This window comes from Labrus mixtus, chromosome 13 (assembly GCF_963584025.1).
Source record: "Labrus mixtus chromosome 13, fLabMix1.1, whole genome shotgun sequence".
NCBI lineage: Eukaryota > Metazoa > Chordata > Actinopteri > Labriformes > Labridae > Labrus > Labrus mixtus.
The window spans coordinates 22,777,205-22,795,435 of NC_083624.1; the positions used below are offsets into that span (position 1 = coordinate 22,777,205).

An 18,231-nucleotide genomic window follows, 5' to 3' on the forward strand; every position below is an offset into this window, starting at 1 on the left:
TGTCATTATTTAACTTTTTTTTGTTGAGTTGCCGTCTTTGGCTGTGTTCACTCACCACCTTCATGACCCAAATACATTTGAAGACATGTGATTGGTGTAACATACTGTAACTAGTAACAATAACTATCAAGGGCTTTTATATCAAAACATTTATGGTGCTGACCTGTAAAGTTAGCTATGCTGAATTCAGTTTATTGTGTGTGCTGGGAAGAGTTTTGTCACATTAGCCAGCTAGTCCATGATAAAGTCCAGGCGCAATCTTAGATCACAGATATCCCTGGATATATCAGATATTTCCCCCACATAGCAGCAAACATTGCGGGATTAGGTGCTTTATATGTAGCATCAGTGCACTGTCTCTCTCTCTCTCTTCTCTCTCATTCACTTTGATCGTTTATGTGCACTTGGGAACCTAGAAGACATAGGTGTCCCACACACACTGGACTGGATCGTGTGCGTACAATGAAGTTGAATCCTGGCCGCACCACTGGTATCTGTCACCTATTAATATTGACGACTAGATTTAAAAAAAAAAATTATTATGCACTCCAACACCCATGATCCTGTAACACTGAGCTCCCTGCACTCAATACTTTCCCCACTAAAGTCAAGCAAGGCCTTGAATTATTTACTTTGGTTCTGCGGAGAGGCTGGCAAAGGGTGCCACTGTCTGGACTTGAATCCTCCACACATTCACAGACCTCACCCAATGTCAGATTCTTGTGTCTGACTTGAAGACATTTTGTCGACATGGACACAGACGTCTACTTTCTCTGTTGAAGCAATATTATGGGGCTCTTGGCATTTAGAGCATGTTTGTAAAAGTATAAGGCTAGTCGCATTTTCATGTTAACTAAAGAAAGCACTGCTATTTATACTGTATATTGGGGCAGAGATTAAGTAATATTAAAACTCCATAAGGCACACAAAGAGTTATAGAAAAACAGACATAACTTTTGTCTGTAAAGTAAGGAAAGAGGGAGAAACTGTCCAAAAAAACAACAACAATGGATGATATACGATAAAAAACAGCAATGACAGTAGGTGGATCAATACTAAAGGTCAGGAAACAACAGCCATGACTTCTTAAAGACTGAATCATGCACAATTTGCCAAATACAAGCAACGTTTTAAGAGCAATTTCTCAATATACTGTAGTGAATCCACAATCTGCAGAAGATATATTCTAAAAGTTTGAGGGCTTTCCAGATTATTACACTTTAATGATTTGGTTATTTGTTTGAACAGTCAAGGAACAAAATAAAGCAACAATGATAAAAATGTTGCAAAGATAACAAAACAACATATCCGGATTAAAGAACCCAAAAGTAATCTTTCAATTGAGCAGCCAGGCAGACATCCAGCAGAGCATCCAGACCATCACAAAACTAACCAAGCAAACAGCCAGTAAAACAATTTATAAGCAACTTTTTTGCAGTCTTACCTTTGCAATCTGGACACACCAGTTGAGCAACAGCTGGGATCCGATGTTGTCCTTGTGCTCGTGGACATAGTCGAGCAGGCAGCCGTGAGGCATCAGTTGTGTGACCAGCTGGATGGTGGGACTCAGGCAGACGCCCAGCAGGCGGACCAAGTGGGGATGCTCCATGCTAGCCATGATCAGGGCCTCCTGAACGAGACAGATTAACACTGAGGCATGTGGGTGGGAAGGGTTTGGGTATATAATTCAACATACGACACATACTGTAAAACTCAACACGATTAGGCTCCTTACCTCAGCTGACTGTCAGAAACTCAACTGTGTTTTTATTTGCATATTGAGAACAAGAAAGCCTATCCTTTTGCAGTTAAGTACAACATCTCTGTCATGTGTTTTATTCTTCTTGATCACGTAGTTACAATTGAATGAAGTTACAATTTCTTTTAGCAGACACTTGTATCCAAAGAAACACATAGAGAGAGGGAGAGTAAGTACCACACAGGCAAGGATCTCGACAGGAGGAAACAACGTCGGTGCCAACAAACAGCTTCAAGTTAGATTGGACACAGGTGCTGACAGGCAGTGCACAGAGGCAGTCCCAAAAGCCAAATGCCAGAGCATAGGTTCAAACACCCGACAAACTGGCGTAGAATTCATCGACTCCTTTTTCTGTTTAAGGAGGATCTTTCTTTTGAAGTGGACTGTGAGGCTCAACTAAGTCAGAAATAGTAGATCTTGTTCAAAACCTTAACATCAAAGTGACTCGCTGCTTCACAACACTGTCGGTGTGATTTGCAGGGGACTAGAAATGTGGTATATAATACATGTACATATGAAGAAGCTGCTCCAGAATATTATTTATAAAGCTGAAACTTGCTTAGAGTAAATGATGATTATGTGTGACATTTCTGGAACAAGCGCACATGTACATCTATATTAGTCTGCAATAAAACATATGATTGTAGCATACAAATAAGTATCATTCAAATGATACAGAAACTACCAAAGCTAAAAATAGACCCTCAGCTGTTTTTTGTTTAACGATGCAACTATGCAGCAAACCAAGACACATAAATATGCAACGTGGGTGTGTTGAGGAGATATACACTGTGTAGAGGTTTACTGATCACTGACAGAGTTACAACCAATCCCATGTATCACACCACTTGCATAATTTGTTCTTGCACTTACTTGCGCCTGCTCATGTGCTTGAGATGGGAATTGATGGCAGTAGAAAGTGCAGACTGAGGGTAAATCAGTCCAAAGTTTGTGAGGGACTGTTTGACTGCCCAACACGATCCATTTCATATAATGTGGCCTAGAAATGTTGGTTCATGGTAATCTTAATATAACTGATGATATCTTAACGTTTGTACACATGGACATGTTTCAAATAAGGCTGAGGGGTTAGGTTATGTAGATTTAAAAAAAAGAGAGCCAAGGACCATAAATAAAGAAAGGAAAGAACCCACCTCGACATCTCTTGTGGTAATTTTTCCATTCCATTCATATTAATTAAAGCATATTAGTTTTCTACACTTAATTCTACCTTAAACGCAGAGTATTTCAGTCCAAAGTCTTAGTAGTTCACTGACAGAGTATACTGTGGGTTTAAGATTAAGCTATTGCATGTATTTTGATTTGCCTAATTCCTTTTTAGTATTTAAAATTCAATCATGGAATTACAAACATTACGAATATGATTATCACACCCTTCTTCCTTTGTCAGTTTTCATGTTAAACAAAATTAAAACTTCATGGAAAGTTCAACAAATTAGCATCTATTATTTCAATAACTCAATGGAATTAGATAAAATAAAGAGTATTAATGTGTTAAGTTACATCAAAACTTAAAACCCATATAAATGCTGTGCTTTAAAAGAGTTTACCCCCTTCTCTTTAATAATTGTAGGCGTAAAGTACGGGGCCCCTGATGTCCCAAAAAGTAGAAAATAAATAAATCTGTGGCTCTGTAGTAAACCCTTGTTTCGTCATTAAGAAAATAACAAGTATATAAATGCGACAAAATGTGAAATATTCTAGTAGGATATTTTGTTTTTTTAAGTTTGGGACACGGTAACACTTTTTCATAAATAAGTTTTACGCTTCATTTCTATTTCCATTGTATGCTTATTTTGTATTGAGTTTATGTCGGTGCTCTTTGTATTTTTCATACTTGTGGAGAACAATTAGTGAGCGAAACCTTAATGAAAAGAACAGAAGGTAATCTTGGTACACAGGGGAAACAGTAGTTCTGAATGCGTTTTCCAAGGACAGACCACAAGGGTTTATCCTGCTTCAGTGAAAACAAGCCTTGAGCAGAAGTTTGGCTTTGAAAAGGAATAACATACTGTAGCATGCCCTGTCTCCCTGCAGCTAATATTATGATTACATGCTCTCACAAACATGCACAATCTGACACACATGTACACGTACATGCTTGTCAGTTTAAGTGTGTATTGTGTTTGGAGCTGGTTTCTTTTGCTTTAAGGGACATTTTAACTCTGTTTGAAAGACAAAGCCTTCATATTCTTAATGCCCTCAAGGGGAAAGAGTTGGAACTCTTCACAGCAGAAAACACACACCCAAACGCACACACACACACACACACACACACACACACACACACACACACACACACACACACACACACACACACACAAACACAAACAGACAGACAAATCTACACAGGCTAAAGGACAATCAATCCTCAGTGACATTCTTCAAACAGCCAGTGGCAAGTGAGTGTGGCCTGCGGCTAGAAGGTCACCAGTCAGAATTCCCAGTCCAGCTGGGAGAATATGGACAGTTAGAGTAAATGAATGGCTCTCTCCTCTCCCTCTCTAACTACCACTGATGCTCCCTGGAGCAGAAGCTGCATGAGCCCCCAGCTGATCTGCAGTCAATAAAGGAAGACTGTGGAACTGGGTGAATTTAAACTAAGGTATCACTAGGAAAGAAACTGAAACAAATGTTTTAACTGGTAAAAACACAAAATGAATCCACTAATATATGAGTTTCCCCTCTTTGGCTATATAATAATCTGACACTAATCTCCTGCTGTTTTCTTCCGACTAGCCAGTCTCATCTAAGTAAAAACTTTTACTGTTGTTCACGTTAAGTCAAGCTATTGTATAGCTCAACAGGGCCATTTTACTGACTTCCTTACATTCCTTATCCCAGTAACAAACAATGGGGGGAAACCAAACAATCGACAAACCATGTAACAAGTGGCAAACTTGGACAACTTTCTACCTTTCTACCTTGCGTCAACAATCTATGCCATGTTGATATGTTGATCTTTGTTTCGCTGCCACTTTCTTTCATGCATTTCTGTTGTTCGACTTCCGGGTCAGAGCCCAGAGCCCAGCACAGGATCTGTGGAACATGCTCACAATGCCTATGTTAGGAAGGGGCACATTGAGGTGTACACATGCAAGAGTAAAATCTAACCCCAGCTGCATAATCCAGATGTGCTAGTCTGACCTCAAGAAATTCCACTTCATACAACTTCAGTTGGTTTAAGATGTTTACATGTATTTAACAGGTAGAGTCAGTAGCATTGTTTGTTGCGGCTTGTAAAAACAACATTCTGATTGGGCCCCTCCTCCTGGGCTCATCATCACCAGTTAGCACTCGCCCACTGCAGGAAGTGCAAGTGTCTATTGCTTGTACCTTCACAGCAAGCTGCCTGAGAATATAACATATAACAGATACTTGTTCTAGTTGAAAAGCTGATACTTTAGCATGCTAGCAGAAGTTAACTGTAGTTCGGCACCTTCCTGTCCAACAGAAAGCAGGACACCTCCGCGGGTAAAAGCCAGCCTAAGGTTCACCCTCATCTTTGTATGAACAAGCTGTATCAATGTGGCATTTTGCCTCACTATGATTAGATTTTCTCGTATGTGCCGCCATGTCATCATCCGCCATATTTGCCGGTTTCAATGGCATCCTATTGCTGAATTGTATCCTCTCCCAAACTCACCAGCGTCATCAGCTGGGGAAAACACATCCACTGCCCACCCAGAAACACCCAGAGACAGGCAAAGCATCATAATACAGACACAGGACAGGGTTTGTGCAGACATAGTCACCACCACACATGCATGGAGACCCATAAGTGATGACTGAACAGCATTACTTCCTTATATTTCTGTATTTAATTTTTTATAATAAATAGCTACTGACTCCATCTTTAAAAGGCCCGTTTTAGTTAATAACACAATACAACACAATAATTTGGCTTTTTTTTTTAGACTGTGTAAATGTACTGAGTGTCACTAAGATAAGACCTTGCCACCAGTAATGCAACCTAACGTGTGAACACTATCGCTGCCTGTCTAGAAAAGGGAACGATATCTCATGCAGATGTGTACTCCACTCATCTACTTTGCATTCAGACTGTCACTGTAAGGATGCCCAACGTGCCATGTAAATAAGCATCCTTAGCTTTGCATGCACATCCTGTCACACGACCCATCTGGGTGAATGTTCCACTGGGGGCTGTGGGTGAGAATCTGGCTTTGTGTCATGTTATAGACACACACACACACACACACACGAAGAAAGAAGCATGAATCAGGCGATATATAGGTGCTGTTTTTAATACACTATTCTGATCTGGACAATTAGTGCATTTATAAAGGTCTGACATTACTCCATAGAAGATGCTCCTGGGGATGCAGCTCTGATGTAGATCACACTCACCATCAGTGGAAATGTTCTGTTAAATTTGAGTTATAACAGCCGAGTAGTCTGTTGCCATGGAATCAGTTCAAGCAGAGTCTAAAGAACTATTTCTTGAGTGGACGAATTATAATCCTTTTTGAATTGTTAAAAACATTTCCTGGTAAAAATGATTATTTTCTTTACTAGGTTCCCATGTAACAGTGGGGATAAAATACAGTGAGTGGGTTGTTATAGCAGAGGATGAATGCTCATACTGTCTGGGGTTCATTTGGGTACACCACCTTATCCTTATCACTTCCTCTACATAGATGCACCTTTATTTGAGAATTGATGTGCATTCTGTATAGATCTAAATCGCTCTCCCTTATTATGGGATAACCTGACGACACCGTCTGTTGTCTCCCTACACGTTGACCTATCATTGCAGATATCTTGCCCTCTGATTGTCAGACAAGCTGTCCCAGCGCATAGAACATTAAATTACACACACGTAGGATTTTCATCAAAGATGTCCTGATAAAAATAGAAATGCTAACACTCCAAAACTCTCCCTGTTAGACTGTCAAACTAAGTGCAAAACATGAGTGCAATTGGGTCACTTTCAGTGTGTGTGCATCTGCGAGTGTTGATGGGGGTTATTTCATCTGCATTGCATCATCACAGGGTAATAATTTTGATTTTTTTTTCTCCACTTTCCGAGCCAAGCTGTGAATGTTTTATAAATAGGGCCTTGTGCACTCTGCTGGGAGCATTGGGTAGAGTATGTGTGAATGTGGTTGTATGGAGGGGTCCTAGGGGGCCCCTGATGGTTTCAGCTCTGGTGTCTTTGGGGTCTCAGCTTTGGTCTCAACAAATTACTGGGTATTTGTTTTAGTCTTCCCATTAATACGTTCAAAATTCTCATATCCTGACATTACTATGTGTAAAAGTATAATTTGTTCCCTTAATGTTGCATTTACTGGACTCACCCGACCAATCAATCACCATTTTAAATACCACACAATAAGAAAGTGTGCCTTGAGAAAGAAGGTTATTTGGTTAAACTAGGGTCTTTGTTTAACTGTGGATTTACAAGTTCCAGCCAATGGAAAACTAGCAATGAAAAACAACAAAAAGGGAACAGGTTCTTTTTTGTTGTAATTTGAATTTTCAAGATACTCACGTCCATGAACTCCACGTTAGCCTTGGGTCCTGTGGCCTCATTTAGGATTTTAATAGCCACTGGAATCTTCACTGTTTCACCCTCTGGGATCCAAATACCCTAAAGGAACAAACACAACAAGGTGAGGAGCTTTTATATAAAAAGAAAAGGCACAAAACTCCCATTCACCAACAATTCACAACAACAACAACAACAACAACAACAACAACAACAACAACATTGTTAGAAAAAGGAAAAATCCTGACTGAGGATTTTGACGATAAAATAATCTCCCATATTCTCATTTGAATGATAATGTTCTGATTTTGGGGTTATTAGAGGCTATTTTGTCCTTCAAAAGGATGGCATTTTATGTCACAAAAGAGCAGGTAAAAGACTTGACTCATGTTATGTTACAAAAGAGCAGGTAAAAGACCTGACTCATGCTCATGCTCTTCTATGATATGATATACATCAAGCCACACTGTTCTATCAATTCTCAAATCACTGTAATGATCCTAAGAGTATCGCTTCCGGTTCATCTTTATAACAAGAGAATGTTCAGTCACTGATAGTTGCTAATTACACTGACTACACTAAAGGACTGTGTTAGCAAGGCATTTATATGTATATGTCTGTTTTCTCGTCTGCCTGATGACGGTTTACCGGTTGATTGAGTGGATGTAAGTGTGTTTGTGTGTGTGTGTTTGTGTCATTCATTGTGCCTCAGGTTGTGTTGGCATGCATTGGGTGGCAAGATATGCCCCATATCCCTCTCCTCTGAGTATTTTTAACTCAGAGAGGTCGTTAAGATCTCTGAACTTGAACTAACGGAGTTGAACTTGTCACAGTTGCATGAATTGCATTTCTGCCATAGCCTTACACTACGCCTCCAGGATTTTTTTTCCTGTTTGTGTTCACCAAGTCTGAACGTAGATGTGCTTTCTATCTCTGACTGTAAAGAGAAATCCTGACAATTCACGATCTGTCAATTCCTATCTATACCAATCTACTTGGGCTTTACTTTGTTCTTTCCAATGTGCCAAATCTAATTCCTTAATGTTGCTGTGAGGCTGGTCAGAGTGTGTCTTGGGGGGCGGTCAGCCTCAGCACTAACTGACATAAAGGACTCTTTTCTTGGCATAGCTTTTGGGTTTGGAGGGCTTTTTGAATAGAGGTTGTCTCTGGGGTGGATTTAAGTCAACATGTCAACACTTCCCAATCAAAGCACATCTCTTCCAGGTCAAGGTCAATTGTTCAACTCAGCTATGTGAGGAGCAAGCAAATGCCTCTTTGTGTTGGTGGTCAAATTGATCAATATCCTGTGAAAGCAACCCTTTAAGCAATAAAACATTTCACTTTTGTTTTTGTTTACCAAAAAAAAAACATTAGGAAATGCATCTTATAAACCCCAGTTGTCTACAACAGTTGGCAGTTTCTTTGTCTCTTGTTGGTGCTTATCTGTGTATCTTTACAAGGTAATGCTGTTAACTCTGCGTTAGTGTGAATCTAAGGTCCAACACATTCCCCATCTAAACGTGGGAAATGTGGTGAACCTTTACATCTTGCAAATCTCTAAGTTTAGGCAAAAACCTTCGTTGCATCTTGAATTACCTGTTCAATGACTTCACAGTGTTTTCTAGCGTACATGTTCCACCTCTTCCTGCATACTTTTGTGCACGTACAACAGAGGAACATTGCTTTAATGGCTCTACTAGTGGTCAAAATCCCACAGGTCATCTTTAAGGGTTTAAGCTCTTATAATTATATAATCACATTCATAAAAGAGAGATGAGCTGCACAACAAAACACTCAACTGACGAGTTAATCTGAATGCTGACCCTCGACTGATGTGACCTCTGAGATGTGCCTGAAATAATAAGATAATACAATCAAACTGCTTCATTTCAGTTATTTTTTATTCCACTCACACTGGGTACTGGATCTGAGCACCAACCAACTGTTCCTCAACCCTTAGAGGATGCAGGGGAAATTCATGTACCTCTCTGATGCCTATGGCCACCAAGGAAAACTTCATGGGTCCTTGGGCTCACCCGTGAGACTCTGAGAGAACCATATAGTCTTACACACTGAGAGGAGATTCCCAAGGGATATGTGCAAGAGGGAGGTTTGAAAAAGGACATCTGCGCTCCTGCTACTAAAACCTCTGACCCAGAAATGTGCTTTAATGTGAAAGCATGGATTAACAAGATGACCAATAAGCGTTTTAGTAAGACACAGTCTGTTCTTTCTAATTCCAGCAGTGTCTGTCTTAACCTCTCCCCAACAAATCATCACACTAGTTGTGACCTCAGCTCCCTCTTCACTGTAACCCCAGGGGTCTAAGTGTCTGCTATTTCTTATCCTTTTCTTCCCGTGCCTCCAGCCTTCCATCTCATTTCCTATCACTAATTATACTGCAATCCATCTTTTCCTCTTTTCAAGAACACTCTATATAATGGGATATTTAAGATTATTCTGGACTAGTAGCAACTGAAACGCATGCAAACCCGAACCCCTTACCCTTTTTTTGTGCATGCTTTACCTTGTAAACAGTCCCGAAGGCCCCAGAGCCCAGGATCTTGACTCTTTTCAGTTCTGTCTCTTTCAGGATGCGAAGCTGGGCTTGGTTTGGTGCTGTTCCACTGGGTGTCAAAGGCTCCACCAGCTAAAGACAGAAACACAGAAGACAGTCAGTCAGTCACTGCAACCCAGACCCTGTAACACGAGCCCACCCAATGAGATGATCTCATAAAAGCAGTCATTATGGCCTTTTACAAATGAGTCAAAACACACCATTTGTAAAAAGAAAATCAATATGAATTATGATTTTACTGATGTTGTCAAGCAATCAATCACAATATAGAGAATAAAATACTGTATGTTCAGGTGTATACACAGTTAAATGTTATAACTTAAAATCCCATAAAATCAATCCCCCAAACACACTCTTTATGATTTTTTGCCAATATTCAACATTTCAACAATGTTCCCTTGAAACTGCGACAAAACCCGACTTTAGAAAAAAGTGACATCATTTTCAGGAAGTTATGCTAGTAGTAGTAATTTGAATTTCTGTAATTACTGTCTGATCATGAGTTGCAATTACATTTAATTTCCCAGTGCCTTTTGCTTCCAAACTTAAGTCTCAACAAGTATCCACCCAACACTTCAGATGACTACTTCAGGGTTAAAATGCAGCTTTGTTTTTCTACAGGAAAAATCTAAACCCTGCAGTGGCATTTCCATTTTTACAAGTGAAAGATTTAACGTGATCAGAGGAGGGACATGGAAATAGGAGATGGAAGAGGAAAGGAAATAGGTGGGGGAGGAGGATAATTGTGCAGCCTGAGAAGAAGTTGACACTTTTGTTGTCTCATTACTGCTCAAGTGGAGGAATGAGCAGATTTAATGGCATGAGAGGGGAAAGTCTCGTATCTCGCAGGGGAAGATGAAGAGGGAAGGAACTGTAGCAGAAAACAACAAAAACAAGGCAACACGGCGAAGAAGAAGCGAGCTGCTGAATTAGGCCGAGGACGCAAAAGCATGAGAGAGGGAGCAATATTAGGAGAATTAAGAAGGAGAGTGGTAGATTAGTGAGGGAGGGCAGAGGGAGGAAAACAGGGAGGGAGTGTAAATCAGCCTGGCTGTGGTCGGCAGCTTCTTGTCCCTCTGGCTCGTGGCTACCGTTTGATTAAAAAGAAAATGGCCATTCTTCATTTAAATAGAATAACAAATCAGCTTCTGTGGGGTGTTGAACAAGACGAGGGGGGGGCAAACACATAAACACACAAAGATACATGAGACGATACAGATGTCTTTAAAAAACATCCATGCAAACACACACACCCACAGAAAACCCCACTGGATGCTATTCCATTGTGCAGGGAGCTGTCCAGGGTGCTGAACAGGTTCAGGCCGTATAGCAGCTATAAGGCAGCACATTGGAGCTGTCCAACTTCTGGCTGTAAAAGACAGTGCTGAAACAAACCAAGAAATGTGTAGCCCAGTCCTTCAAACTATGACCTTTCTTTAGCTGTTTTATTGAGCTACAATTGAGAACAGACGGGTAACAACGGACTTAATGGTGGGGAATCCTCCAGGCATTAGTTGCATTCAAATAAGATAAAAAGCAGTGAAAGTGGAATAATCTTCATATAATACAGCATTGCTGCCTGAGTAGAAGTGAGATACAGCTGCCATTAATGAAAGTGCTTTAATGTGCACCTAGCTCCTCTGATTGCTCTCTGAAAAAAAACACATTTACTTAATATCTCCTACTTAATGAAATTGCATCAGTTTTGGCAGTTAGCGGCACATTATGTCTTAAAACTAAGAAAAACAGCACGCCTCTCTCTCATAGAGGGCTGTTTTAAAAGCTTTATTCATTAGCTTTAAGGTGATACAAGATACTCAATCTGTAATGTACGGTATTGGACTTGGACTTGGACTTTTTTTTGCCAGGATTTATTACTTTAACAAGCGTACATATAATTAAATGGTAAGAGTATAAGTGGAAGCCATAAGTTAAAAACAAGTCAAATAATATAAGAGGGGATATTGTTTCAGTGCTTTTTTGTCATCATATTGTTAAAGCTATCAGCTCAGACACTTGACTGATACTTGTGCACTCTAAAGAGAGAGAAGCAGCGGAACAGGACCTTATTCTCACAATGCACACACAAGTGCATCAGATGGTGTACTCTTCTTGTTTTAACTGGAAGAAAGAGTGCTTTCTCCTCTCCCCTAATGGTGTGGTCCCGTATACCTCTCTCTGACACGAGTGTCCTCTAGTACAGTACAGTATGGTGAAGCCAGCACCTGAGCCCCTTGAGTTTCTGACACTTTCTCCTCCTCTGCAGGCACCATCTGGGGACATGCAGTCTCATTCCCTTTTCTCCCTCTGGTTTTTTTCTTGTACAGTATTTTCTATAAGTAAAATACACACACACACACACACACACACACACACACACACACACACACACACACACTGCTACACTAAGACATCCAGACTGGTGAGTGCACACAAGGATGAAACCTTACAGCTTCAGACACATTCTTCCGGCACATGCTATGTTTTGATCTTGTTTTCTAATAAGACTTGTGGGATATTTGTCTTTTAAAACTGTCACTTGTGTACCAAATTTGTCAAAATAATCACCCTTGTTGGATAAATCTTGCAGTTTTGAGTGCTCTTTAAACCGATTTTCTTTAATATTTTCCACCTCTCATTCCTCACTATAATGTCAATGCCTCTGATACAGTACTCCCTAGGCTATGGTTAAATTATAATGCCGGTATGATGCGATATAAGAAGTTTATATTGTATTTGGTGCGGCTAGATTTCTTAGGAAGCATCTGCACGGGGTTAACTTCAGAGTTGGGCAGAAAAGAAAGAAGTTCCCCCTTAAAAATGTCACCAATGATTCTCAGTCATGCCCAGTCTTATGACATTATCTTGCAGGGCTGCAGGCAGCAAATTCTCTTTTTCCTCCACTTCCCTGCTTACCTCTGTCTCCAGGAAGCGGCGGAGGGCTCTCTTCTTCTTAATGTTCTTCCGCCGCACAGACACCGCTACGCTCAGCACCATGATCACCACCATGAAGAGGCCACCGATCACCCACGCTGCGATCAGAGGGGTTCTGACGACAAGACAAAAAAAAAGGAAGGAGGGGGCAAAAGAGAGGGGGGGGTGAGTAGATGAAGAAGACAGAAGAGGTTGCAGGGAATAAGGAAGCATGACACATTATCAGCACAAGGACAGAAATGGAAAATGGAGGAATTGGGGGGGACTGGTTGGCGTCATGCTCATAGCCACAAACACAACAAAACAAGCTAGCAAATAAACGAAGACACACAGAGAGACCATGTCTGTAAAGCATATGCTTATGTTGGGGGATCCTTGAAAGCTTTTTCACCTTTCGTTTTTCTCTGTTTTTTGCACTACGCTTCATCTGCCTACAAATATCCCTCGGTGCCCTCTCATTAAAATTGAGGCTGAGATCAAAAACATGGAAATAACCATCAAAGCGAGTTCTCAGAAACACACCATTGCTGTCATTGGAAATCAAGTTTCTAAATAATTTCCCTGATATGCATCCACCCCCACCCCCCAAAACAAAACAAAAATGTCTACAGAGCTGCTGCACAAACGAGCTGGAAGAGTTGGCTTCACCAGCCCACTGCCCCCTTCAGGCTTTAATAAAAGACCTTCATTTGGTCGGAGCATTCAGAGACTCTGCCCTAAATCAGGCTGTTATTCAGGACTTTACACATTCAGCCCATTAAATGTTATCACAGTTAGCTAGCTTCATGGGAAGTGAAGAACTCTGTATATCCCCCATATCTCTCTCCTCTACACAGGGGAAGAGAAAAAAAAACACTACTCTGAAGACCTGTAATGCGATTTGGTACAGAGCTGCTGAAAATTAGATCCCATACCAAAAAAACATGCTGGATGGATAAATTAGCAGATATGTATTCTTACTGCAGATATGTTCACACAGATGATAAACAACAAAGAACTCAGAACCCCTGTTTGAGGTCATTTTGACACACACATACATAAGATCCTGAGAGATCTGCAGCCGTATTGCTACAGAATGAATACATATTACATTTAAGAGCACACATTGTCATTTATCACATCCCACAGAGCTTCTTTATCCATCCACTATGAATACCCAGATACCAGCAAGCAAGAAAGGCCACTGACATTATGACACATGACCACACGTCATTTCAGCACATAAAGAGCCTCTGATGATGACTAATTCAATCTGCACGCTTCAAAATACATATTCTTTCCAACAGACAGGATGTCCTCTGAGTGATCAGATGAGACTCAGCTATTCTCTACATTTACCCAAGACATCGAATTCTAAAGATCACCCAGCACGCGTCCTCTGTGTATGGTCAGTGATGCATGTGAGCACATTTAATGCAATCTTTCTCCACCATTACTCCAGAATCTATAAATGCATGCACAAATAGCCAATCAGGGAGAGATATGAGACAGCAGGCAGCTCTGATTTTGAATCAAACATTTAAGGTACTAACACATGTGAACATATGAGAGAAGACATTACTTGTAACTTTTATCTATTCAGAATACTACATAAGTAAGTGACTGGGAGTGATTAACCCAGCTTAGTCATAATGTGCACACAATCCTTCTAAAAGACACATGTAAATGCCAGGTTTAAGGCTTAGTTTAATCATGTATTACTGATAAGCCACTATCTGTGATGCTCCAAAACTGATGCCTCCAACAGGTTACAGATCTACAAGGTTTTATAGCACACCGCACAGCTGGAGGTTTGCTAGGTGGTCTCTGCTGTATCGCAGCTATACGGCTATCTAAGATCTGATTACGAGCTGATCTGTTGACCAGGTCTGCTGATAGCTAGAGTTTCCCTCTGGCTGCAGTTCCTCTCCATCCTGTTGGTAGTGCTCAAAAATGCAGGTTTGAAAAATTCATATCGCCTAAGAATGTATCTTTAGAAGTTGTATTATTATTTTTAGACTTCAGACTTTCTTGTCCCCATGGGGAAATTCTTCTACACAGCACCGTTAGTGTCAACACAGACAAATAGCACAACTGATGGCCTCAGTAAAAGTTCCTGACACTTAGTATTGATCAGTAAATACCAGTTTGTTATATCTAACAGGCACCGTGTCAGAACAAATATGTTTCCATCATTGCCCACTGATTGAGGACATTTGAAGTCAAATCCTCTATCAGCATTTCACTCTCTTTGCTGTCCCTCTGCCAATTAGCCTTTTCTTTTTTTGCTCTTTTAAAGTCCTCCTATAAACAACACTCACCCTAAGCGGCACTTGATGCCAAACTGTTTCTGTTATGAAATCTTGCATTCCATTTGCTGTAAACTGTTATCGGCATTTTATCCGCCTTCTTTCCCCCAGGCCACAGAACAAAAGCTAAAGCGCTATCAATATATCAAGAACCAGGCAAATTCCTTGTGCACATAAACACAGACACACTGATACACACTGATACACGCACACACACACATGCACAAACAAGAAAGCATGCACAATGAGCATTAAGGACACTGACAGGGATTTTGGGCCTTAGAGCGCTCCATTAATCTGATACTTTGCGTACTTTGATTCTTTTGTGCTTGTCTGTGTGTGTGTGTGTGTGTGTGTGTGTGTGTGTGTGTGTGTGTGTGTGTGCGCGCACCTGTGCATGCGTCCAGGAGTGTGCTCCCTCCTGTGGTTACTGGTGTGTTTGTGTGTGTGTATGTGTGTGTGTTTATATACTATTGAATAGAGGCACAGAAAACAATTTTGTACCTGTCCATCCATCCAATACAGTCTTGCAGTCTTGGTCCAATGCACCTAAGTAAACAAATACAGGACAAACAAAGGTTAAACAAACAAACTTCATAGTTTACCATGAACTTTACAATTAAGAGAACCTGTTGTCAATGAGCAAATCAAAATAACAAATAGCATAACAGCATACCCTATGGTCAGAGCACTGAATTACTGCTTTTTGGTCTTCTTAAACAAATAAAATAAAAAATCTATTTTGTAAACCCTTTTACATAAGATTTGGGTATGTAAAGACTTTGTAGGAGTGTGTTACATAAATGGGTGATTCTTCTCTACAGTCCACCTACACTAGTACTATAGGCGAACACATTGTGGTCTTTCATATAGAACGAAGAAGACCAAACTGACACCCACAATAGAATACTGCACATCTCCAAAATAAATGCTCCCGGTATCCTTTTTCTACTCTTTTGCATTTTATATTGCAACCCATGTTACGATAAGTATAAACTTCAGCAAGACTCTATAAGGTCACTTAAGCTGACTAACAACATGCATACAGATCTTTTGTACTCCTGGACACATTTTTGGCAGCTGTCAATATTAACAATATTTGGATATATAAAAAATGTCTTTAGTTCTAGGAAATGGAATTTGTTAAATTGCATATTAAGAGAAACAATACTTTCAACGAGCTGCTTTTAAGAACATCAAAATGCAGTTAAATCACTCTTTGAATGTTTTCTGTACTATTTCCTGTCTTTTTTATCAGAAGTGGTGCACAGGATGTTCTGTGATTTGTGCACAGGTAGCTGTTTTAAAAGGTCTTTCGCCTACTGTGCAGGTACTTTCAGAAAGAGAGACAATCTGTCATCAAAGCGTAGGTATTTCTTTGTGCCTCTAGAGGTACCTTGAGGACAGCGAACTGAACAAGTCACAAAGAGAGGATGTTACGTGCTGTATCACAATAGCTCCTCATCTTATCCATAAACGTTGACAATTTCACCAGTCCTCCCATGTGCACTGCACACCAGTGGCATCGTACGAAACATCTGCCAGACACAATACAACATTCTGAATTTGTCGGCTGGATTGAATGTTTAGAATGAAAAGGTAGTGGTTACATTCTCCTCTATGTCTTCTTTCCCTTTTTTGTCTATTTCTCTTATCTCTGCCTCCCACTGCTTGTTTTTTTGAGAGTCTGAGCTGCTTATGAAGCTATACCTGTGACAAAGTGTCAGCCTGGTGTTTTCCATTTACGACTACATTGCTATGCTTGGGCGAGCTGGAGGCTGTCACTCCATAGAGGAGAAATAACACTCGAGCAAGTGACATAAACTCCCCGTGGAGTTAAATACAAAATGATGTCGTACCAACCCTTGTTGAATATTATAGTGAGCGATCAGTGGCTATTGCGCAATGGAGAGTGGCATGGCACTTCACTGATTCCCCTCTGCTTCATTCTTCCTCTGTTGTTTCTCATTTTCTGTTTGCCTTGCTATGTATCCGTCTTTTCTTGCAAGATGTTGGATCATATTCTCATGTTTTACACGAGTATCCTCTACAGTACAGTATGGTGAAGCCAACACCTGAGCCCTATAGATAGTTAGTTAAAGGAAATATTTCTACTTATGCACTTTTCGTCTAGTATTCTTGAGAGCCAAATGAATGAACGATGACAGAATGATGTCTTCAGAAGAACATCCCTGAAGTCACTGCAGAAATTGGCTTTGGGAGATTCATACAAGCATCCTGTTAAAGTAGAAGGTGTGGGAATCCTGTTGTTTTAAGACTGTTTAGGTCTTAGTTAGCTGAGAAACCCACCAGTACACTAGCAATGCTTTCCACTTCAAAAATGGAGATCAATAAATTAACAAATACATTAGGTCAATTTGTCAGCCTGGTCTCTTAATAAAGTTGTATTCTGCAACACAGCCAATACTGGACTCTCAATGGAGCATGGTCAAGGCACTTTGCTACGGGCCAATGGTCCAAATTTCCCTGTCAGAAATAAATCAACAGACACTTGACTTTTGAGGAATTCACAGAAACCGTTGTGGACGATGTCCCTTCCGTGTCCTGACTGTACTCACCCCTGGGTGCAGTTGGAATGGCAGGGATGACATTCATTGTTGGCTTCTGCATACTTGAAGATGAAGCTGTTGGCACCTTGCAGGCCATCGGGACACTTCTCCACACAATTAGGACCGTCCTTAAAATGGAGGCATTTCACACAATGCTCTGGGCCCTAAGGGAAAGTGTGGAGAAAAGGTGTTGTTTTTTTACGGATGTGCATTTTTCATTTTGAAAAAAAAAAGGCAATGGCTCTGATGAGAAATGTGTATGGTACATTTTGATTTCCCTATCAGCAAGGTATTCATTCGATTTCTAGCAAGGATGTTACTACTCACAATTACTATAATTTCCCATTATGATGATGATGAAGATGATGAGAAAAATAAGTTTGACTAAGCCTGCTTGGAATTCCAGCACGTATGATGTAGAAGAGTGAATGCTCTTGAACAATCAGACAGAGACATACGGCTTGTGAATCGAGGATCTGTTTTTTTCTGTCTGAGCCGTTCTTTTATAACATCCCAATCATCCTTTTATGGGCAATCATCATACTGAGCAATTACAACATGTGTGCTATATA

The 18,231-nt window shown here is 40.4% G+C and overlaps 1 protein-coding gene across 2 annotated transcripts in view; it reads right to left on the reverse strand.

Annotated features, from left to right (window-relative positions):
* The window catches only part of LOC132987269 (receptor tyrosine-protein kinase erbB-4-like), a 317,677-nt gene that overhangs the window by 53,598 nt on the left and 245,848 nt on the right, over nucleotides 1-18,231 (reverse strand). Inside the window, exons 15-20 of one of the 2 annotated variants that reach the window (XM_061054220.1) lie at nucleotides 17,669-17,823; nucleotides 15,594-15,638; nucleotides 12,784-12,916; nucleotides 9,817-9,939; nucleotides 7,293-7,391; nucleotides 1,445-1,627 (exon numbers count right to left, since the gene is read on the reverse strand). In XM_061054220.1, coding sequence (XP_060910203.1) covers nucleotides 1,445-1,627; nucleotides 7,293-7,391; nucleotides 9,817-9,939; nucleotides 12,784-12,916; nucleotides 15,594-15,638; nucleotides 17,669-17,823 — 738 coding nt within the window. Of the gene's footprint in view, nucleotides 1-1,444; nucleotides 1,631-7,292; nucleotides 7,392-9,816; nucleotides 9,940-12,783; nucleotides 12,917-15,593; nucleotides 15,639-17,668; nucleotides 17,824-18,231 lie in introns of both variants that reach the window. The other variant, XM_061054219.1, reaches the window with a different exon arrangement.